Consider the following 25,099-nt stretch of genomic DNA (forward strand, 5'->3'; position numbering starts at 1 on the left):
GCACCACAAGCAACAAAGTGGCAAGTTACTTCCGTCTGGGTACGCATTTGTCCAAGGAGCAAAAATATATAAATTATAAAAGATGGAACTTTCGAGGACCACCATCACACTGGAGTACTGGGAAAAATCTGATTCAAGCCATTCAATTTTTAGCAATTTAATAGCTGTTAGATGAGGCATACTTTTCAACTGACTCATTTCGTAAAATATGCCGATTAGAATTAGGAAGCCTGGAACATAGTGCCAGCAGAGTTCAGCCTGCATTTTCGTGGTCCTTTGTGTGGAAGGAACTTCACAACACGTCCAATCCACCGATGGCTTGATTTGTTCTATACGGTTTAACGTCCCGAAAGCAACTCAGGCTATGAGGAACACTGTAGTGAAGGGCTACATAAAATTTCGACCCCCTGGGGGGGTTCTCAACGTGCACCAACATCGCACAGTACACGGGCCTCTATTATTTTGCCTGCACTGAAATGCGACCACTGCTGCTGAGATCAAACCTGTGTCTCATGGGTCAGCAGCCAAGCACCATAACCACTCAGCTACTGCAGCAGCTGCCGATCCGGCAATGGCGAAATTAACCAAGATGCCTTCCACATGTCTTTGAATGCTTTGCCTCCTTGCATTATTGCACTGCAGGGAAGCCATTGCAGCAGCTGACTGTCCCAGCATTATTTTTCTTCATGCTGCATTCTACAGACCCCGTCCGATCATATGTAAGAGCACTGTTACGGTTATCCAATTCTTCATCACCTGTCCCCTTAAGTACTGCGAAGAAGCCACAGCATTTCTCCTCTTCATGTAGCATCCCCCCAAAAACAGCTCTCACAAATGTAAGTGTGCCGTTTCTCTACATTTTTTTTGATGCCTGACCCCTTTGAACCTATGCACTGCAGAGAAGCCACCACATCAGGTCACTGCCACTGCATTCCAGCTCTTTATGTAGCGTGCCCTCATGCTTGGCCACATGTATGTTGGCAAATGTGTAATTGGTTGATAAACATCTTATACAACCAGAATTTGTAGAGATTTTCAACATAGTAACCACGAAATCTTAACTCTATAGGACACTTACTGCCCACTATTTTGAGTGCATGAACCAAAAAGTCATATGAACCAGGAATGTATCAACCAGGTTTTACTGCATACTAAACAGTTTGATTCGATCCGCAAGCCATTTTTATTTTGTATTTGCTTTGAAAATCAAAAAATTTGATATTCGCACAATTCTATTAAAAGCCAGTTTTAAAAAAATCAAGGATATTCAAGGACCTGTACGAAACCTGGGGCCCCAGCCTACGGCACTGCATCACATAATCATTGCACAGAGACTTGTGCACACAGAACAAACTAAGAAGACCATAACAGCTCAGTGCAAATGACTCAGTAACTAGGCACACAGCAACTGGAGGAGTGCTGTCGGCAGCCCCTTTCTGCACACAGATCCAGCAGGCGCTTGCTACAAAGCCTCCCCATACTCAAACCCCCCAACAACGACAGCCTCGGCAAACCCATCACAGCTTCCACCATTCCTCAACCCTCCAACGAGGACAGCCCCATCAAACCCATCAGAGCTTCCACTGTTCCCAGCATGTGACGACGGTATGGGGTAAGATTACACAACACTGACTGGTCACAGCTGCAAGCCTTGAAGATCAGAGACCAACAGCAATTGGCCTGGGCTGAAAAGCTCTGCCAAACACTACGCACAGTAGCTGCTCTCAGGTACTCACCCAAGATGATGAGGGTCATCCCATTGAACCAGGATCCCACATAGGTCAGCACCCAGAAGAGGAGGGCAAGCTGCACAGGACACGAAAACCAGTCTCAGTTTATGTCCACCCTGCCCAGCCCACAAACCCCTTCCAGACCAAGTGCACAGATGACTCTATTGAGGGCCACTCTCTTCGCCTACCACAAACAGCGGGCGGCTGGCCTGAACCCAGCGGGATGGGCCGCACAACAAGGCTTTGGCCGGGCACATGTTTGAAAAGACACCTACACCCAGTTGCTTGTACACTGAAGTCAGCAAAATAAGCTCAGCATCTAAAATTCCGTTCCCTAATTTACTGCTATTTCCTAAAGACCCTAGGGATTCACTAGGTACATCTTGCCTCTCAAAACAGCCGTCACTGAAGTTATCTCGCTCGCTTTCAAGGTAAGTTGTCGTGGTTTCTGCACTGCCCAGAGCATTCTCTGGTGCATCAGGCTTTCTCTTTGTCTAATCTCTCTTGTATCATGCAAAACAAGCAACAAGTATTCACCCCCTATGAGAGAGCCTAACAACTGAGACACGCCCAAACTTAATGAAACAAGTATTTGTGCTTTCAAGGTAATGGAATGGTGTAAGCAACAGCACTCTTCTCGCTCTAATGTAATGATGAGCATCTGCACATATGGAATGGGTTTTGAAACAAAATGGCTTCCGGTGTGAAACGCATGAAGTGCCCAATAAAACTGCGCCTTGAGAAGGACCTGCTTCATAAGGCTGATAGTGCTCATTTTGAGTGACTGCCTTAGGACGCTGCTGCACGTGCTCCCCATATGCAAGTGTCACCTGCGACCGGACCTCTGAGCGTCAATCGCGGTGACTACACATCGCCGACGCCGCAACCGCATGTTGCACGGTAATGCACCACAAGTTACCAATCACCTACATTGTGAGTGGGCAATGGTGTGTGGCCGTAATTAAAAATCCTGTCAGCTCTAAACAGAGCTGTGTGAATGCATTTCCTGTGCTCCTGCATGCAGATTCCGTTGATTTTGGATACGAAAGTTTTTTTTGACATCCAGCGAGATTCACATCATCAAGATTCTCCTGTATACAGTATGCTGAACTCATGGGAAGATGAAACCAACAACAGTGTGTTTGCAGCCTGACGAGCAGCAATGAAAATCGGGGAGGTCAGAAAAACACACAGAAATAAGCGAAGTCGTGAAAACCACGTATACAGCATGGATATATTTTAGCACCCTGTACCTTTTCGTCAGAGTATGCCTTCAGCATGAGATGCAATTGACTCCTGGAGGAGAAAAAGTTGGCCGAATTGGTTCGGTTCCATAATTCTACAAAGCGAAAGACGAAGACTAAAGAAAACGTGGAGAGACAGACAAGGTACTGACTAACAACTAAATGCTTTAATCACAATGGCCCCTTGGATGCCATTGTGCCAACTACGGGTAACATAACCCACATCAGTATCCCCTCCCCAGAATACCATAAAGTTACCACCTACCACCACAATGGACCACATTTATAGGCTGCAGAATAACGAGAACAATCAACGAACACTGTCTGAAGTTAAAAACTGTGCATCTGCGATCTGCAAATGCAAGGTCTGACACTGACTGCGACGGTGCACTGTGCTATCTTCACCTTGTGCTTTTTGTTTTTAGGGGCTGGGACACGTGCGAACCTGTCAGGCTGGTACTTTTTACCGTCATTTTTAACTTCAGGCTCGTTTTTCTGCAGTCTATAAATATTGTCCATTGTGATAATGCATTCAGTTGTCCACACCATGTTTGTCTCGCCTCGTTTTCTCTCTTCTTCCGCACTGCAGAATTACAGAATCAGACGCAGGCAGAATAACTTGGGTAAGTAAAAGCAGTTCAGTGTTCATTAACACTTTTATTCTGCAGATAACGCAAGCGATGCTGCAAACCAGCAAACGCACAAGACAACGTGATAACCCAAGATGAATTCTGTCAAGTGAGGGACCCTCGATCGAAATGGCAGGGGAGTACGTGGGACCGTGCCATACGTTACTGCTTTACCGTTATCTTCTTTGCACGCTTTTTGTAAGCGAAAGAGCCCTGATACAGGCCAACAGGCATAAACTGCAAACTGGGCGCGACTGGGCATACTGGGAGTGCGCAATAACGCAACCAGGGGGCCCACCTTTAGTGAGTCGACCAGGTCCTCGACCAGGAAGAGGCTGCGAAGGCGCACCACCAGCTGATCCACATGCTTGACAACTGTGTCCACCGTCTCATGCACCCGCTCCTTGGGCAGCGTCAGGTCCTTCTCCAGGTACTCTCTGGGGGGAAGAAGGAGAATGACCATCACACTCAACAACTCACTTCAAAGCCCCTACTGGAAGTACATCAAAAGGACACTCCACAAAGCTGCTTGCATTTGCTTCCTTCGAGATTCACTACCGAAAGGCACGCTTGCAAGGTTAGACTTGTCACGCATAGGCACACACTTTCCGAGCAAACGGTTTACTCTTGAGAGTTCCCCACTCTGCCATATTTGTGAACTGTAACCATTAGGTAATGGGTTTCCACAAAGGCACACAAACTAGTACAAGCCTACAGTCCCGCATTCAATGCCAGTACAGACTTGACAAGCACAGACAACCTTGTTTGGTTTGGTTTCTTTGGTTTAATGTCGAAAGCGACCCAGGACATCAGAGTGGAGGGCTCCAGATAGTTTCTACCACCTGCAGCTCCTTAACGTGTGCTGCCCTCATACAGTACACAGACTTCTAGCATTTCGCCTCCACTGATGTGCGATCATCGCAGCTGGCATTGAACCAGTATCTTTCAGGTTGGCAGCTGAGCACCTTAAAGGTGCACTGAAGAGGAATCTGAACTTGTCTTTTTGCCGCGGGAACTCGATCCCGAGCTTTCTTAGAAACTGCGACTTATTGCCCTGTGTGGCCGATTTCCCTAATTAAATCGAATTAACGTCCGGCTCCCGCTTTTTTTTTTAAATTCTCCCTCGTACGGTGGCCGGAGTCCACCAACGCATGGAGCGCCTTTCACCTAGTCCCGTGGCGGCTTGCCGCTCTGCCATCGGCGGAGTAATACGTAGTAGTCCGTAGTAGCAAATAGTCCGCGCGTATTTTTATTTCTTCAGGCTTATTTTGCGGCTATATTATCTGTGAATGAAACTATTTATTGATGGCAACCTAAAAAACAAAATAAAGCGAAAGCAAAGCCTCCACGGGACTGGGTGAAAGGCGCTCCACTCATTGGTCTACTCTGCCCACCGTACGAGGGAGAATAAAAAAAAACAAGGCGGGAGCCAGACGTTAATTCGATTTAATTGGGGAAATCGGCCACACAGGGCAATAAGTCACTGTTTCTAAGAATGCTAGGAACGTGCAGACCAAGTTCCCGCGGCAAAAAGACAAGTTCAGAATCCTCTTCAGTGCACCTTTAACTAACCACTGAGCCACTGCAGTGGATATGGGCAACCTCGCCTTCCACGACTGCTACCTTTTCAGAAGCTAGGCCATCTGTGGTTCCTTTCCCAAGTGAAACTTTCCGCCCACATTACTTTCAAGAGAAATACATTTAAATGCAACACAGTATTCACATGAAGTAAGGAATATTCCAGCGTCATTTAAACGACAACCAGCAATAAAACTCCCAGTACATAAACAAGTTGTGCTGTGACTGTAAAAGGTGCCTCCAACTTTCATTTCCAGAAATCGGCCAGTTGCCAAGTTTTGACAGTTCATCCAACAGAACTACCTGCCATTAACAAGGTCCCTAAGAATGCTTAAGACACAGCTCGTGTCTCATTTCTCGGGGTAGCTGGTCAATTTTGACACAAAACAACGATGAAAATGAGCGGCCACAAGACTATCCTTCAGCCCCACAGAGACTAGGCATGTTGTTAATGCCTGTAGGTTGGAGACCACTGGCACACTGCCCCAAAATCCTCTGAAGCCACCTATGTCCAGCCTTGCAAACAAAGCAACAGCATTTTCTTGCAGTGGCAGCACCACTCACGAGAGTAACCATACAATAATTTTGAGGCTTCCCACACCACACAGCTCAGCTCAACCCTCCAAATGACACGACACGCAATGTGGTTGTACTAAAAAAAAAAAAAAAAATGTGCCTGTGAAGGTAAAGGCATTTGTGCCAATGACAAGATTACAAACGCGAACAGACACACATTCAAAGAGGAGCCCAAAAAGCAGGACAAACGCAATAAAATGTGCACCAACTGCCCAAAGACAACTATTGTCTTTCAGCCATGATTACGTTTTCTTAACGGCACAATCCCTGAACTTCCAGTTAAGCAGCGTCACCTGGCAGAAAATCTAATAAATTTTATAAAAACGGATAAGAGCACAATTAAAAGTGCCCAATCCCATTGTTAGTGTGCTGCAACGAAATAAGGCTGCATTTTTGAATGTGTAACCCAGCAGTTTGAATCTCCATGCTCAAAATGAATTTACTCGCGTTTTCGAAGGCACTAATTAACAGAACACAGCTCATTTACCATTTCCCTTGGGTCTGTGTTAACATTTTTCTGAGATGCTAATGAACAATAGTGACCATTTAAAAAGCTGAGGGACAAGCTGGGATGCAAAACCTCCCAGCTTTAAGGGATTATTTCAGGTGTCCTCCAAAAAGCAAAACTAGCAATAAGGAAAACAAAAAGAGTCAAAAGAAGATGCACACACGAAAATGGGTAGACGATGGGACAGAGGCCGAGTTACCAACTTCAATCTTTGAAAGCAACGTGGCTGATCCCTATCAAGGCCTCACGATTATAGAACAAAAGATTCCACAAAAGCAACTGCCTTTCTTTGCAATCAGATATGCCTCAAGTACTTCGCGAGCCATCTTATCCCGACTCCTGCCCAGAATCCTGAAACCATGTAGCATGATAACGACGATACCTGTCGTTTCCTCAGCACTAAGAAAACTGAGTGGATGGTGCCCACCTATTGGGCGAGAGATGAAGCCACCGTGCGAAAAGATTAGTTTTAGTTTTTTTGGGTTTTAACGTTCCAAAGCGACTCAGGCTGTGAGGACGCCATAGTGAGGGGCTCCGGAAATTTCGAATGCCTGGGGTTCTTTCACGCGCACTGACATCGCACAGTACACGGGCCTCAAGAATTTCACCTCCATCGAAATTTGACCAGCGCGGCCGGGAACGAACCCGCGTCTTTCTGGTCAGCAGCTGAGCACCATAACCACAAAGCAACCACGGCGGCTCGATGTGAAAAGAGGCATGGCGAGCGTTTTGTGGACAGTGTGGTTAGTGTTGTGTACGAAATACCACTGATGTGTGAAGGGGTCCATATAGGCCAAACGGGTCAGCATATCGACAATACAGCATGGGAGGACCATAAATCATTAGAAAAGGGAACTGGGTCGAATTTGCCCCTCCACTGCAAAGAGTGCAAATGAGAGCCGGTGCTTCATGGTATCAGGATCCTGGGCAGGAGTAGCGATTGATAAGATATCTCGTGGAGTACATGGCCTCTCTGAATGCAAGGAAAGGCAATGCATGTTGCAGTGACTGCTATGTTGCCCTTCGAAGGAAGTTGCCTTCAAGGAATCTTTTTTTTTTTTATAATCACAAGTCCTTGAGAGGAAGGAAACAGCCACATTTGCTTTCGAAGAATGAAATTCAGTTCGACTTGATGTGGTTTGGATTGTTTAGCACTGAAAGTGTTCCTTTTTTGTTGTTAACGACTCTGCTTTTGCAATGACTACCTGCTATTGCCAAGAATTTTTGCACAGGGATTATGAAATGGTAGCTGTGCGGTACCCACGGAAGAGAGAAGGTAAATGCAGTCTCTGTAATAATAAAAAAAAATATATTTCCATGATGAATAGTGGTACGGTGACTGTGTGATCGCCATGTGACTGAATGCCCTGTATACCTATATTCGAGCCCCAATCTGTTAAATAAACAATCTGTAGTAGTCCAGCCTGTTCTGTCTTCTCATTTTCCTGTGTGCATCTTCTTTTGGTTGGTTTTATTTTCCTTAGCTAGCCCAACAATATGTTTTAATAGACTTTACAAGCAAGACTAGCTTTAAAGACAAAATTGAGTTGGCCTGTATCAATAGATTACTGCACTGTAACGACAGACACCCCTAGCAATAAAAACAAAGATTTTATGAAAGGCCAAAAAAAAATTATATATATATGTCGCCATCACCGGGCCAATTTTTTGAGTAAACTTAAGCACGTAAACAGATTTTCTGGGGGACGCAAAATGCACAGGCTAGGCTACACAACCATTCAATTAAAAAGTGCGTCTTTTGGTTTGGTTTACGGGGTTTAACGTCCCAAAGCAACTAAGGCTATGAGAGACGCCGTAGTGGAGGGCTCCGGGAATTTCGACCACCTGGGGTTCTTTAATGTGCACTGACATCGCACAGTACACGGGCCTCAAGAATTTCTCCTCCAAAGAAATTCAACCGCCGCGGCCGGGATCGAACCCGCGTCTTTCGGGTCAGCAGCCGAGCACCATAGCCACTGAGCCACCGCGGCGGCAAAGACAAAATTGAGTTGGCCTGTATCAATAGATTACTGCACTGTAACAACAGACACCTTCTGCAATGAAAACAAAGCTTTCATGAAAGGCCCCCAAAAAAAATGATATATAGTGTCGCCATCACCGGGCCAATTTTGTGAGTAATCTTAAGCACATAAACAGATTTTCTGGGGGACGCAAAACGCACAGGCTAGGCTACACAACCATCCAATTGAAAAGTGCATCTTTTGTTGGTGGACAAACCTCAACACACCCAGACAGAGCCATAGAATCTATTTTTAGCAACACCAAAAACTTGGTTTGGTTTGGTTTATGGGGTTTAACGTCCCAAAGCAACTAAGGCTATGAGAGACGCCGTAGTGGAGGGCTCCGGGAATTTCGACCACCTGGGGTTCTTTAACGTGCACTGACATCGCACAGTACACGGGCCTCAAGAATTTCTCCTCCAAAGAAATTCAACCGCCGCGGCCGGGATCGAACCCGCGTCTTTCGGGTCAGCAGCCGAGCACCATAACCACTGAGCCACCGCGGCGGCTAGTGCGTCTTTTGTTGGTGGACAAACCTCATCACAACCAGACAGAGCCATAGAATCTATTTTTAGCAACACCAAAAAAACTGGATCGATGAATGTACTGCACCACATCAGCAAGCCTCTCTATGGCGCATCATCTGTCCACGAGACTCATGCATCCAGCCATGGGTGGGGGGCTCACTTGAAGGGGTGTCCCTCGGAGGACTTCTGGACCGCCTGGAGCACATTGCGGTAGACACGGAAGCAGATGGCCACCGCGAGGGTGAACAGGGCCAGGTAGGCGACGACGCTGATCAGGGAGAAGCAGGTGAGCGACAGGAGCACTGCCAGCACCACTCCGAAGACGAGGCCGCTCTTCTTGGGCTGCCGCCAGTACACAAGCTCCTCCACTGCACAGGGAGGGGGGGTTCAGAGGGGCCCGGCTTAGGACATGCTCACAAAGTGTACCAGCTGCCACCTACATCACCGGCGGCTTTCGATCCAACTCTTTTAATCTTCAGAGAGAGAAGAAGTGCCCAGAAAATATGAGAAGGGCTTTCTTTCCCCTCGCACTGTAAGCATGAATGCTCTTGCGCTAGGACCTTGGTTAAGTTAAAGGTGCACTGAAGAGGAATCTGAACTCGTCTTTTTGCCGCAGGAACTCGATCTACACGTTCCGAGCATTCTTAGAAACTTCGATTTATGGCTCTGTGTGGCCGATTTCCCTAATTAAATCGAATTAACGCCCGGCTCCCGCCTTTTTTTTTAAATTCTCCCTCGTACGGTGGGCGGAGTCGACCAATGTGTGGAGTGCCTTTCAGCCAGCTCCGTGGAGGCCTTGCTTTCGCTTTATTTTGTTTTTAGGTTTCCGTGAATAAATAGTTTCATTCGCAGATAATATAGCCGCAAAATAAGCCCGCAGAAATAAAAATATGCGCGGACTATTTGCTTCTACGGACTACTACGTATTACTCCGCCGATGGCAGAGCGGCAAGCCGCCACGGGACTGGGTGAAAGGCACTCCCCACGCTGGTCAACTCCGCCCACCGTACGGGGGAGAATTTAAAAAAAAAGGGCGGGAGTCGGACGTTAATTCGATTTAATTAGGGAAATCGGGCACACAGGGCAATAAATTGAAGTTTCTAAGAATGCTCGGAACGTGCAGATTGAGTTCCAGGGGCAAAAATAAGAGTTCAGATTCCTCTTCACTGCACCTTTAAAGCTTTAGTTTAGGCTGGCCTGAACCAAGGCAATACACAATTTGATTCTTATCTGTACACTCAAAAATGGCAGCTCCTCAAATGATTTCACGCTTAATAACTGGGGCACTTCAAGCCTGTCTTAACACCGGGAATGCAAACACCCTGACGCCAGAAAGATGTGAACTTACACATACAACGCAGCACATTAGGGTATTACAAATTTTGCGAGTGCGCTTCCCGTAAAACAATGTTGCCCAAGGCAAGATGGCTGACCGCGAGTTTCCAGCTGAAACAAAGCAAGAAGGCCTAGTTATTTTGTTTGGTTCTTCCAAAATACGTTTCTTACATTCTATCCACACCCTTAGCGCCTGTCCTGTACCCCTCGAAGTTTTTTAAAAGAGGAGTCGGCCATCTCGTCTTTGGCAAGATAGTTGTGGGAAAGCGCACCTGCGGAATTTTGAGTATCCCCTATTAGGCGTCAGCCAAGAGCTTTAAAGCACTTGCTCCACATCTGAGTGTGCAGGAATGACAGCCCAAAGCTAGATGATCAAGCCAATAACACTCACACTATTCGGCAGATGGGATGTGAAAAAAAACCCTAGGACAACGCTTAAGCTTCGCCTTACGAGTAGACGCGATAGCGGCTTCCGAAATTACAAGTATCAACTACCAATCATGTAGCGCATTTAAATACCAAATACCAATCCCAATTATCTATTACAATTATCGATCACCAATCACTAATCAACAATCACATTACTGATTACCAATCAATATTATCAATTACCAATGATTATCTATGTTACACAGCTTGACGTACTATGCCACTACATACACACGTACACATCATTTGTTTCAGTTCAATGAAGCACCATAACAGCACCTTTCTGTTCCGCAAATTTCTGACATATTAGACTATTTATATCTGCTTTGTTTTTTACTGCTGCAACATCATTACACATCACAAACATGCATTACCAATTCATACACACCACAAAGCACTCACTAGGTGCCCTTCTAATATGTTTGAACCAATGACCCTTCGAGGCCTACGTGTTGCATGCCCAGCTGGCATGCAGAGGACCTAAATTTGAACGCCAACGGTGGGTAATTTCTTTTAATGATTTACATCTATATTCCAAAACACCCCCAATAGAGGAACCTCCTTGCCAGTTTTGCCTTTATTTCAACCCGGCCCCAATTTGTTTGCTTCATCCGACACTTTTGGGATTTTTTTTCGAGTGACGCAGGACGACGAGCGCCGCCAGGTTTTCAGCAGAACGAGCTCCTTACGCTATTGCGTAAAGTTCCTCACCCAACATGCTTCCTTGTTTCGCCGTCTCACTGAAAATTCAGAAAGCTCACTGCACAAGAACTACGCAGACGAGCATTACAGTGTAAAGAAGCTAGCTAAAAGTGCATAGAAGATTGTCGAGGGATGTCTTCCGGGTACATAATAGACACTGTGCATACGGAGGAAACCGCCACGAAGGACCTACATGGCCTGCTGCCAAAAACAAAGACAAGGCTACCATCTTGCGGCTACATAAAAACTGCTCCGAGGAAATGGCGCGGGTCTCGTGAACCATACACGCCATGCAGACAAAGCAGATGCGACCTGTCAGCATGCACTAGTAAGCACCCTTCTCAGACGGGCAAATTTAGCATCCGTGCGGGCAAGTGTGGCCCAGCATAGGTGGCACCTGCAAAGCGGTCACACGAGGAGCCATTCGCTCCTTTTCATACATAGCATGCAACGCTGCCAAAGCTAGTGCGCCTCATCGCGCTGGCTACTGCCATGCTCGAAAAGTAGTTAGTCATGTGTTGAACAGACACGCCTCTTGTTTTGAGAAAGCACAAGTACCCCAACTCGCAACGTCCTGCTCTTCAACACGTTTTCGTTCGGCCTATCAACAAAACCTCGAGTAATAGTGGCGTGCGGTGGAGTGGTACACAGCGGGCACGCCTATTCGCTCCGACTCCATCCATGCCCAAAAAGTAGTTCACCAACAGTGAGAACTGTAATCAGACGGTTCAATGCCCGATCGCCTTGTCCACGATTTGAATGCCAAAAGTGTTGTTTTATACTGCTCCCTGTTTTAGTAGAGCACAGCTCCTAGGCTGCCCGTTCCTGCGTTCTGCGTCGTAGTCCGCGTAGCTGGTTGTCCAAGTACCAGAGCGAAACGCCACCTGCCATGGCAAGAGCGGAGGAATGGACAGCCGGAAAGTGGCTGCCACGGGAAGATCCCGGAGGGTGGCTAGCAGCGTAACACGTTACCTGATAGCAGTGGCGTGTGAAGAGCTGTGCTCAAATTTCACATTGCCAATTATCGTAACCATCTATCACATTTTTTTTTAATCGAAACACCCCCCCACCAACGCTTCATAAAAGACGGAGTGATTCATGGCGGAGTGACATGTTTCTGCGGATGCGCTACTTGCATAGCCACTGGGGAATATTGCATGCTAAGCATGAAACGGAGCATAGAAAAACCAGCTACGGAAGAGAGTTAACACGAGTGGTGAACATGTCTTCCTTGGTGCAAATGTGCAACCCCTTCATGGCACGTAACAAACTTTGCAGCTATTGTGGGGTCAGTCCTTTGTCTGTGACTATTGGCAGTAATGCTGCTAAGCCTAAATGCAAATGAGAAAGCGGATGAAAATATTTTCAAAAATGAGTCGCACTAACTACTGCACAGCTAAAGTGAGCTCCCTGGGATACTGATCAGCCTGTAATGAACATCCACGTGGATGAATACAGTAGTGGGCTAGACTAAAAAGAGATATTTGAGTAAATCGCCAAGGAAAGTGCACAACTCTTAATCGACAGCCACAAATACCATATGGCTCTCCCAGTACACCACTGTGGCAGCACAGTGACACTGAATAAGGCAAAGTGCACTCGCCTGAAGTGGCACATTAGTCACTGAGGTCGGTCTACACTGCACTCAGTCAATTTAGGCCAATTTGAGCCGTTCGTTCAAGAAAACGATGCCATCGGGTTGAGCTAGGAGTGTGTGGCCATCACACGTCCCCATTTGTTTTTTGGCCACACGTTTAATTCTCTTTTTTTGCGCTATGTCCAACCTGAATTATAACCTCCGCATACTTTTAGCTACGGCATCCGCTGAGCTGGACGAAAAGCAGAGGAATAAATCTGTGAACTGAAATTTGAGACCAAGCCTGCCTGTGTGCTCATGCAGCATGAAGACTCAAGAGATACAGACAGGACAGGTGTCACGTCAGTTGGAAGCCAATTCATTGCAAACTATTTTTTGTAAAAGAAGCAAACCAAACATACTACCAGAGCTATAAAAAGCTCCGACCCAGTAAAACGAGCTTCGCTTCCCGGGATGTGCCTATCAGCAGGAAGTGACTTCTGTACGAGCAGCTGGACAGAAAAAAAATATGCAACAGTGAAATCGCAAATGGAAACTTATTAGCCGCCGGCTTCGCACATCCGGCGTAAATTGCAGCGGTTTGCATAGCAACCTACTGCACATCCCGGACAAGCTGGCCCGGTACGAACGAGCCAGATCACAAGCGCTACACACAGGTAAAAGGTGAATCGAATTGGAAACTACCCGAAACAAAAAACTAACTTCCCACAAAAAACACTCGCCGCCAACTGTGCTTCGATCAAATTACACCGCGGTTTTCCCTCCGCTCAAAACTTCATGACTCAGGTCGCCGCCGCAGGTGCACGCGTTCCCGAAGTAACAACAACAAAAAAAAGCAACGGCACTGCATAGCGCCAGCGTGCGTCCAACGTGGCACACGTGCCGACTGCCGGCGACGGCAGCAGCAGCACACGGGACTCGATCGCCAGTTGCTGCTTGCTCGAGCGTGCTAGGATTTACAGCCGAGCTGCGGCCACGTAGTTACGATTACGGAACCCACGCTACCAGCCATCGGCGAGCCACCATACGGCCAGAAAAACGAGAACAGAGGCCACGGAGTTAAGCATGCGAGCATCCGAGTAGAGACGGAGCGAAGTGAATGGAGTTTAGCGAGCTCTCGGACGTTCCAAAAGTGACCAGAAGGATGGTTACGCACAGAGCTGCAAAGGGGGACGGCTACCCCGCGAGCGAAAGTACGCTGCACGAACCTGTTCGGAACGAAAACCCACAACCTGTTCCAGGAGGCGCAGGAAGGCACGGGTGGGGGGGGGGGTGGTGGTAAGGAAGACGCGAGTTTTCCAGAACCGCGGAGGTGAAGCGAAGCATTGTTAGGAAGCGAACGAAGAACCAACCGCGTAGCACCACTTGCGTTACGCCGCACGGGTTATTAGACGGGGCAACCAGGCTCGAACATGGGATATCGCTTTCAACCAACTGCCGAAGGCGAAAGCACGGGTATGAAAGCGCTCGCAGAAGAAGAACGTTGACGGCTGTGCGGGTGGGGGGGAAGCAGAGGAATGTTTCTTCTCGATTCTCCGAACGAAACAAGCAGAAGAGGGGGGGAAGCATTAAGAAGAAAGGCTTACGCTGGGTCTCGTCCGGCCTGGGCGGCCCGTCGCCCGAAGCACCCGCACCGGTCGTGTCGCGCCTTCGGCCCATACTCGCCAAGCAAAAGAGAGAAGACACGGGTCGGTTGGGGGGATCGTACTACACCAGCGGCTTCGGACGTCAGAACAAGAACGGCGGAGGAGAAGGAGGTGGAGAACGAGGGAGGCGCGAGAAGGAAGCGGAAAAAGAAGAAGCGTGACAAGAACGGAGGAGAAGGAGACGGTGCAGAGGGGGGGAGATAGAGAGGAAAGGAAGCTGCAGGAATTGAGACGCCGCAAAGAAACAAGCGGGGGCCGCCGTGCCGCTGTGATTTCGTACGACGACAGCGGAGACAAGGCGGCGAAAACGAAGAGGACGACGACCCCTCGGCCATGCGACCGTGGCAGGGACGAAAAAAAAAAAAAAAAAAAAAAGGCCCGCCAAATTCCTTAAGCCTAATTCACTTTTTTTTTTCTTCGACGCGACGGGCGCTCTGAGACTCGAGAAAAAGATTAGCGGTGTCCGATTTCGAGACGGGCCGCAAACAACGCACACAGAGATTCCCAAATTTGCGAGAAACAAACAATGGAGGTGTGGAGCCATTCACGAACACGGCGTAACAACTGCAGTTGTGGAAATGAGTCATTTTCCGTTGGAAATGAAAAACCAGGTTTTCCGCAGCACGGTCTTTAAAATGAACATTTTTTTTTTTTTTAATGAGCCCCTACGTCCGGGCGCGATCCGCTGCAGTTAGTGGGCGTTCGAAGTATGGGTGCTTGGCGCTTTGTACTTCGGTATTCATAAGTTGCAATAACAAAGCATGTTGCATTGGAACGTTAGGCTACTGTTAAAGTGAACAAATAGTTAAGTTGCATGGCAAAAACTAGTTTTAACGTTAAAAATCGAATATTCCAGATGATGTGTTCGAAATGCTGTTGTAATTCAAAATCACAGGCGAAAAACAAGAACACTACAACGTTCAAATCGTAGATGAACAATGCCAGCACATTCAAGCACGCCGTCTCAAATCTTACTCCCCACTATTTATGCATAATGTTATTTTTCAGCTAACAAAGCGTTTGCTTCGCTAAATGCATGCACAGCCAACAGAATTCGTCAGAAAACTGGGCATGCTACCCATTAACCACCATCAGATACGGCACCTTTAGCAGGTGTGTGTGCGTATGTCTTGCACGTGTACTGGTTGGGGAGGGCGTGCCACCCATTCCTCCTTGCAAAATATTGATTGCGGATTGTTTGTCTTGCAAGGTTACCTCACGATTTTAGTGAATATTGCATGTATACGCTGTTTAAACGTTTAATTAACGTTAGAAAAATGTTATCCCCAATCTCATTCGTAATATTCCACAAGCGTTACAGAAAAAGGACAAAACAATGTATTTACGTTGGTCCGAAACGAAAATGTGACATTGTTGTAACGTCTCGCTCCTAGCTGGGTTCGTAAAAACCTGCCAAGCCAGGCTAAAGTTGCAAGTTATCTGCACAGAAACCATGAATATCATTGCAATTAAATAGAGCATTTCCTTGCGTTTCATTCGCAGAAGGATAAAACGCCGAACTGGAAAACCAAACAACATTTCGTATCCTCTCTCCTGAAGCCCTTGAAAGAAACTTTCGCTTAGGGGCCGATAGCGAGCTATCCATCGCAAGCAACTACACTAAGGAGTCGACGCCAGAGGTCAAATCGCTCTACTCTGAAGCTGTTTCTAGGGGGGTACACCAACTCTATTCGGTGCTTTTGCGTGCCGCTCCCGAAGTCAAATAAGAGAACCAACCCTAAGCGAACTTTCCCCGACACGCAACGAAGCGTCCGAGATTCGTGCACAAGTCCGACCTGCGTCTGAGGCCGTCCTTGTAGCACGTAAAAAAAAAAGAAAGCAAAAAAATGACACAACGAAGTCGCTGCTTCTCCAATGTCAGGGTCGTTTCACACGTTCTTTTCCGCCTCTCTGCGAAGCAGCGTCGACTCAACGCTTTCCTCCATGCAACCCGAACAAAGCAGCTCGCCAGAAGAGACGCTCTTTATAATTACGCCAAGCCTGAGGAGGAAAAGAAGAAAGTAGCCCCAATGCAACCAGAAATAACGCCGCGTCTGCTTTTTTTTGCACGTAGGGTTCTGCGGTGCACAAGGCAACCACCGACCGATCGAAAAACGGGAACGCAAAAATAAATAAAAAAAAAACACGGGGGAATCGACGCAATCGGAAGCCCTGCGCCGCGAAACATGCAGCGGCGCGGGCAAGGTCCATGGGAAAAGAACCTTCGTCGCCGGCCCGCCCCTACCCAACGTCGCATGCGCGTCGCTCGTGTATCAACTCCGAAATACCCCGTTTGGAAACCTCCGCACCGCAGCGAGCACGGCTGGGCAGAGGAGCAGCGAGATACTACAAAGCCGAAGCGCGCGCCGTTCCACTTCGCGAGGCTAATCTATCCCGATAAAACGTCCGCCTATTCAATTCCGCACAATGAGTTAACGAGCCCCACGCATCGTCCATAAAACGGCTCCTCCTGCTCGGCAATAATGGCTTCCTCGTTTCACGCTCGCGCTTGTGGAGAAAAAAAGAGGCTCGGGTGTCCGCAGAGGTAGAATACCACCTCCTCCACAGCGCGCGAGAGGAGGGAGGTGTAATCGCGTCTCTCCCTGCACAGCCGAGAAACGCGCGTTGCTTCTATCTCCGCCCCGCCAAACAACGGGTCTGTATTTACCCGATCCCGGTGCGCGACCTCACCTTGGGGCACGGTGAAAATGCGCTTGAACATGCAGGAGCATTGCTGTGGTGCCGCCTTGGCGTCTCCGGCGCCGTTCATGCTACTATCGGCTTCCATTTGTGCAGTCCGCTCGGTCGCCGCTCCTTCCAGCAACAAGCACAACCCGCCGGCTAGCTCACCGTTCGACGAACACCACTACTACACCACCACCACGGGGCAAGTACGACTCGCACACACAACGCCGCCGGTGAAGAGGACTGGGACGACGACGAAGACAACCAACCGCCAAACCGCCCGCAGCGAGCTACGGAGAAGAGGCAGGCAGGCCGAGCGAGCGAACAACAAATCAAATAAAACGCACCCCGCGCCCTCCCCAAACGCCGATTCGTGCTCCACTGCGCATGCGCCCTATCGGAAAAGCCCGCGTCGCCGCCGCCGCTCCCCCACCTCCCTCGACCTCGTACCCCCCACCACTCGGTGTCGTCCACTTTCCGCTTGGAAACTGCCGTTGCACGGTGGTCCGCTTTGGCCTTTGCGCGTTCGTGAAATTTTTTCCGGCATTTATATGTTTTCTTTAATGAACACCGCTGCCGGTTATCGGCCATGAAGTTGCGTCCACTGTGTTACCAGTCCTCTACTAGGACACGGAGGAGGAAGTGGGACAGGGGGGTAGAAAGAAGAAAGTGAAACGGCGCCGTGCAGTGCAGTGCGCATAACTTCGAGCAGCAGACGACAAACGGCCCAGTTAGCAGACGGGCAAAAAGACAAAAAGCAATAACGGCACGGCGGCTACAGCTGGGCGGCACCGCCGATCCAGCCGCGTCAACGTAGCCGAACCTTGCAGCTCTGCGCAGACATCGATTGAGCCGGGAAGCAACAAAATCGTCGTAACCCTGCAGTCGTGTCTGCCTTTCTGCTTTTGCTTGCTGCATTAGATGACGCGACGGCGGTGGCGACGCCGACGGTCATCGCGCGTCTTCGTCCAGCGGTTCGGGGCAGCAGAAAACGGCCTCTTGTGAGTTGTTTCGAGTTGCGCAACATTAAGAAACACCGCGCCCGCGCGGACCTGCCGCATAGTACGGCGGTCGTGACTTGAAGGGCACGAGCGGAAACTTCACGCTTTATTCGTGCTATGCAGCGAACGAGACTTGTCGTCGCCGAGCCTTTTTCACGATGTGTTTCTTACATGCAGAAGATGCGTGATAAAAAAAGAAATAAAAGAAAGGAGGAAAGAGCGGCACGTCACGCACGACCCATTACAGCGCGGAAGCTCGGTGCCACGCTGCTTTAGCAAGTTTAATTTCCATATTAAACACCACGCTACCGCTTGCCAGTACGCACCCTGTCAACTTGGGGTGAAAGGCACCGCGCCACATATAGGGCAGTCTATGCCATATATTTCTGTCTAGACTTCACGCTTGAACTGTCATATATGTGGCAGTGCTCCGTCACCCAACTAAAGTTGAGCGACCTTCTTTTTATTTTTTGGCAACATGCGTGTGGATATATGCTTACCGCACGGATGAAGACATGCTGGACCCCAGACGGCTCCTGTAATTAAAGTGTTAGAGCGATGTTAAGGGGAAGTTGCAGTCCCGTTAAACCACAGTCCACCAAGAACATTAAAATTAGTTTGTACTTACGTTACATGCTATATATATATCCCAATGGACACTGAAACTCCCATGAACGTCCTGCGGACGTTCAGGATGTCTGCGGGACGTCCAGGGGAGATTCAGAGCCCATCGGTATACCAACACCGTTTTACGCTTAGTAGAAACAAAAAATTAAGCATGCACACACGCAGGCAGGCACGTGTTATTGAACTCCAGAATTATTTGTATATATGTACTCACTGAATCAGAGCAGAGATAAGCGGTTTGACGTGCTATGTAATTACCCTAGTAGCACAAAATGTCGCCAGAACGTTATGGCAATGTCGCCAATGTTTTATAATGTTGTGCAACATACTCCAACGTTACAGCAACATGTCCATAAGTTGGTCAGGATGACACTCTCTGCTGACATTGCAGCCAAATGCTCAGAAATTCGTTAGGATAACATACCATCTTCCATCTTTGGAACAACATCGAGAAGCAACGTTGAGGCAATACAGCCTGATGAACGTTATTATAATGCTTGAATCATAACAATAAAGCAACATTACAAATATATTTCAAGCACAGAGTTCCAGAAGTTTTCTGACTGTTGCTACACTAAACATTTTTTTTTCAACTAGCAGTACTTTGCAACTAAACCTCTTCTGTTGCGCCTGCTATAAATTGCATGCACAGCTCGATTAATATGTCGCAAAGCTTTGTTTATTACCTATTCGCCACTGTCACCCTTGGGACACCCTTCAGGAACGGCTATATAAGCTTGACTCTATGTTATTCGCTCGGAGGTGAGTGTATATGAGTTACATGTTGTACTGTATTGTGGAGCTCAAGTGTCGGTCGCTCTCGTTGGTCCTCGAAAAGCGCTATGATATGTTGTGAAGCTTATCAATTGGCAGGCCTGCATGCTTGTGCAGGGTTGCTGAAATTTTCAAGAATGTTACATTGATGTTATAAAACATTGTGGCAACGTTGCAGCAATGTTGTACATATGTGAACACAACATCGTGGGAAATGTAGCAGCCATGTTTTTCACGTATGTTGTCTTGATATTGCCAAAGGAGGACACTAGCCACGTTAATGCAGCCTAAATAGGTAACGTTGCTGCAATGTTCCAGCAGCAATCTGTGCTACTAGGGTAGGCAATAATGAGATGCAGTGAATAGTAAAAAAAAAAATCAGTGAAGACACACACACAGCATACGTGCAATGCTTCGCACACGATCACGCACAATTATTTTATGGAAAAATGAACAGGATATTAATTTTGGTTTTTAACTTGCAGACGGTAACCAACGATCGAGCAACACAGTTCACCATCGGGTGGATAATAAGAAAGAATTCTTAACCACCAGTGCAGAGAACTTTCAGGGCACAAAAAAAAAAAAACAAGTGCACCAAAAAAGACGAAGACGCCGACCGAACTCGAATTTAAGCCGTGCGCGTGACTCGGATCAAGTAAAAAGGAAAAAGCGGCAGACACACACATGTTGCGCCAAATAGCTCCCACCCCAAAGGTCCTCGTTTTTCCTCATTCGCGAGGACGGGGGCGGCGAACTTGAACTTGCTCGGTCTCTATGTACTACGTGTGACCTCCACAACCCAACAAACACAAAACCTCCTCAGAAACTCCAAAAAAGGATGGAATGTCCCAGTCCCAGTACAACGTTTATCAAACGTTTCCAGACCATAGAGGCACGACATAGAAACACAAGCAAAAAGGCAGTGCTCCCACTAAAGGTCTAGAAACGTTTTTTCTGGAGTGTTAAGCAGCAACAAAAGCGAGTTAATGCATTTTCGTCCCAGAAATGTAACTGGGCATAACGTTTTGGGACCAATAATTTTCAACAAGGAATAAAAATCGACTGCTCGCGCTCTCTTTTCTCTCTCCTTCGCGCCACAAGCTGCGGGGAGAGAAGGTGGCGGCGGCGGTCTGCATTTTCATCGCGCCGCCGGCAGCGGCGGTCAACATCTTTCCCGTCTTCTAGCGTTTTCCCAGCTTGCGCCCAACTTCAAAATTGTGTGGTGCTCCCTCCAGGCGTCTCCGACTATCGGCACTCCTCGCTGCGCCGCTGTCTAGCAGAAGTGCGGTAATGGCCTCCCGTCGCTCGCCCGGCTTCCTCGCTGGACGGACGCCATTTTGCGCACGCTTATTCGCGCTGCCCCAGACGTTCGAGCACAAGCCCCAGCGCGCGGCAGTTCTTGCTCTCGTCACTGCGCCAACTGGGCTGTCGTGGACTTCGTAGCTATACAGATTCACGGAAGTTTTCCCGCGCACCTCGGCGTGCCCACACCATTTCTTTTGGAACTGATGCCGCGGCTGCGCATCGCAAGTCCTTTGCGCAGCTCCACGGCCCTACTGATGCCGCTGTTCGAGGCGGCGTTCGTGGCAGCGGAGTTCGTGGCAATAGGTGACTCCTCGCACGCACCCTGCATTCCTCAGCGCCTCCGACGACTGCAGCACGTTGGTGGTGGCAGCGTGGCCGTCTACTACGGTCTGAGGCGGGAAGGACCTTCCGAGACCCACCACTCTCTTTCTGCGAGTGCCCATGGATTAGCCTGCTCTACCAACTTCGCCACCGCGCAGCCATCCTGCCGCAGCGGTATAGTTTGTGCAGTGTTCGCGTGGTTATATTGACTCTCTCCCACTGGATTAATCGTGCCTTGATCTCGACTCCCACGCTGGACTGTGCCGCATGCGCGGTCTGCCGCACCATGGATGCAGCGCGCCACCGCACGTACCTGAGCACGTTCATCTTCCCGCCTGGCTCCAAGCAGTCTTATCCCCACACTTAGTCACAAGAAAATAAAACTCCCAGGATACGAGGGTGTAACGCGTAGTTTGAGCGCTCGCTGTGCTGTGAGAAGGCGCAGGACAGAAGCCTGCGTTTAATTTATGGTTTCAGCTGTTGCAGCCTTGTATTTCATCCCTGGGTTTCCGTAGGCAACGTCGTCAAGGTATGTTGGTTTATTTTAATTATTTATTTAATTGATTTATTTAAGCATACTGCAGGCCCTTTTCGCATTTTTTTTTTTATTTTCGCCAAGTAGAACTAATATTTCTGCGTGTCTGCAGCGTACGCCCATCTCGTCTTTTCTTTTGTCACCGAAGTTGCTCTTTACATACGTTTGCTTTTGCATGTGCATATCTGCTTTTGAAGCCCTTAGAATGCTCGTTTAAGGTGCATCAACTTTCAGCCTGTATTCTGTTCTACTTGCTTCATATTGCAGATTTCTCAGGGCTGGAGAAAAAAGTGGCCATCATATGCATGGCGCCGTAGTGCTATGTACACTGTGTATTAAATGGTGCATACGTTTGCGTCTGCTGTTTGTATTCATTCAGATTTGCGCCGTTGAACGTAAGTTTTTCGGCACGGACTTTCAATTTGGTCTGTATTGTTTTTCTTTGACTGAAACATGAATGCATTTTGATTGTGGTGGTGTATGGTGCGGTCGCCGGCATGGACGACAGGATGCAATTCGTGCTAAGAGCACACCTAGTAAACTGAAATTACTTCTGTATGGCGCTGCTATTTGCTCTTATATGAGCCAAATCGGGTGACTTTTTGAGTTCATATTTCCTTTGTGTGCAAAATGCTAGGACATTTCACGTAAACGGATAAGTGCAGAACGGCCGAGCCAGACGAGTGGAAAGGTGGATTACACCACCTGTAACGTAAGTATGCACCTGAAATTTGGCACATATGTGCGCTTGGATGCCTGCAGGCTGCACGAAAAATTTATTGAACCAGAGCCGAGAAATCGAGCATTAACCTTTTGGGGCTTTCCATGGGACGCACAACTTTTTGGACATTGCTAGTTGTGGGGACGTTTTTTAGACGTGTTCGGGAAAAATGAGCACCTCCTGGGGAGATTCCAGATGTCCCGATGGGTCATTTTTGGGAGATTTTGAGGAGGTTTTGTGTTTGTTGGGAAGGAAGCTGCTAGGGGATTTCAAAGACCGTTATAGCTCCGTGTTTCTGCTCAGTCAGTACGCAACTTACAAACAACAAAAACAAGCAAAAAAAGCTAATAAAAACCGCACGGCTGTAGCAATGCGGTTCTGTCGAAAAGTGTAGTGGACTCGAGTTTTAACGCATCGTTAAGCGTTACAAGGCTCGAGCTCACAATGTGCTTTTGCATTTCTTTGGACCACGGAAGCGAAGGAAGCATCCGTGGTCAGTTCGAATGCGTGATAGCGACGCGAGATACAAAATTCCTACAAGTCAGACAGCGGGATTCGAACCTACTACTTCCACCTCGCACTAGCACGCGATGTGACGTCGGCCAGACTGTTCGGCTACGGCAACGCAACGCGCCTCACTCATTACATGTCTGGGACTTTCTTGCGCCAGTTGCAGGTTGGTTGCCTCATACTTTCGATGCATTGCGGCCGTCCGGTCACGACCCACGTTGACGTGCATTTCGCACCCTGTACAAAGTCGGTGCGCCCACCGTTGACGTGATGCCTCGAACAGAGTGATGTGGAGCGCGACAAGCACTGGAGCGCGGCCGAGATAAAGTGCTACGACACCCGTAGTCGCATCCATTCATTCTCCGACGTCTACCAGGTAGTACGCAAGCAGTAACGAACTTCAAACGGAACTGCGCATTACTGTAGCGACCGGTCGGAAGGGGCAACCGGTTTTCCGTGGTGTTTACAAATATGACAAAGAGGCCTGCCAGCACAGAGCCGCGTTTCATTTTTTTTCTTCTTTATATCTGATTACAAACCACGTGTACGAAATCTGAGTAGGCAGAGCGGCCATGAAAGTGAGAAATGAAAGGACGATTTGTTTTGATCGTTCACATTTCGCCCGTCAAAACTGCGTACGAGTTGCGCAATCACTTCATCGACGGCGGCGAAGAGGGAGACACACGTGGGCGTGCCCTCGCCGCTCTAAGAGCGCGTCCGTAGTCGTAGCGCAAGCACTTGCGATGCGTGAATCACTTACCGGGGGAAAATACGCAGCACGATGCCTTCTTGGAGGAGCCCGTCGTCGAGGTCGGTTCGGATGGCATTTCGGCAGCTTTAGGCTTAGACGCGGGAGGGATCGTAGGCTTAACGTCCGCAACGGGCAACTCCGGCGGCGTCGGTTTGGGCGGCTTCTTCTCCTCCCGGGGTTCTAAATCGGGCGCAGTCGCGGCCACAGGCGCGACCTTCTCGGGCGCTGGAGCGCTGGGTTGAGGAGGCGCGGTTGCCGGTGCCGATGATGATGTGTCGCCAAGTAGGTCCTCGACTTGCGAGGTGCTGAAACCAGCGGCGGCGGGTTTGGGGCTCGGCGGGTGATTTACGGAAGAGAACGGCTCCGACGCTGGTTTCAGCGGCGGCGAGCTGTCCGCGGTGTTGGGCTGGAAATCTGACAGGAGGTCCAGCTGATCGGGCTTACTGTGTGCTGAAGCGCGCGCCGCATCTGTCACCGCGGTACCTGTCGCGAACTGGGCGAGGTCTTCGCTCAGCGCGTCCACGGATTCGGCGACGAACGACTTTTTCGGCACGTTGGGAGAGTCATCGCCGCTGTCCTGGTGCTGCTTGGCCGTTACGTCGCTCAAGAAATCCATTCCGGGGCCGAGGAGAAAGGTCTGTGCGCTGAGACTCTCACGTTGAGATTGCAATGCTCCGGCCGGAAGAGAGGAAGCCTGTCGTCTGCTATCGCTGGGGAAGCGGCGCGCAGTGGAGTGTGACTCACTAGGCGAGACGCACGCCGGCGCCCGGAGCGCCAGTTGTCAAAACGTACAATAGGGTCCGGGGAAGAAAGAAAAAAAAAAAAGACACGAAGCACGGCGCTGCGACGTTTTGTCACGACTTGCGTTTTTTGAAGGAATTTGTAGTTTTTAGCGTCGAACTCGAGAATTCGTTGCTTACGATCGTTTACGGGAACCACTGGCAACGAAGAAGAAAAAGCGCACCTTTCTCGCGTGGATAAGAAAAGAAAAATGTGGTCGGAAATCTGGGCTATTCCTGTTAAAACGGGTGATTCACTTTCGGAGCGTTAGCGCTGGATATGCAACTAAAAGCGTTCCAAGAAAGTGTATGGACGTATTAGCGGCAGGGGAGCGTAGATGTACGTGAGAAAACAGTGCGTAGCACAATAAAAAAGAAAGCAAGAGGACGGTACAGCATACGCACTCGGCGTTTTTCCAATTCTGCTGACGCACGTCGCTCCCGAAACGCTTAAACGAACTTGCTCGTCCAACGCTTGAAGTTGATCTTTCGCCGAACTAAAAGCCGGCGGCCATGAAGAATCTAGCACGACAATCTGTTCAGTGGACCCTCGTTATTTCGAACC

General features: G+C 48.7%; 2 protein-coding genes across 4 annotated transcripts in view; both read right to left on the bottom strand.

Annotated features, from left to right (window-relative positions):
• LOC149332562 (reticulon-3-like) overlaps positions 1-24,491 on the bottom strand; it is a 30,616-nt gene extending 6,125 nt beyond the window's left edge. Inside the window, exons 1-5 of one of the 2 annotated variants that reach the window (XM_089558180.1) lie at positions 23,765-24,491; positions 18,709-18,744; positions 8,974-9,181; positions 3,902-4,040; positions 1,737-1,806 (exon numbers count right to left, since the gene is read on the bottom strand). In XM_089558180.1, the coding sequence (XP_089414306.1) occupies positions 1,737-1,806; positions 3,902-4,040; positions 8,974-9,181; positions 18,709-18,744; positions 23,765-24,371 (1,060 nt within the window). In that variant the 5' untranslated portion in view covers positions 24,372-24,491. The remainder of the gene's footprint in view (positions 1-1,736; positions 1,807-3,901; positions 4,041-8,973; positions 9,182-18,708; positions 18,745-23,764) is intronic. The other variant, XM_089558181.1, reaches the window with a different exon arrangement.
• LOC149332560 (MAP/microtubule affinity-regulating kinase 3-like) overlaps positions 1-25,099 on the bottom strand; it is a 634,516-nt gene that overhangs the window by 136,589 nt on the left and 472,828 nt on the right. The gene's annotated exons all lie outside the window — the stretch shown is intronic.

This window comes from Amblyomma mixtum, chromosome 8 (genome assembly GCF_055824585.1).
Source record: "Amblyomma mixtum isolate Tamu chromosome 8, ASM5582458v1, whole genome shotgun sequence".
NCBI classification, from domain to species: Eukaryota; Metazoa; Arthropoda; class Arachnida; order Ixodida; family Ixodidae; genus Amblyomma; species Amblyomma mixtum.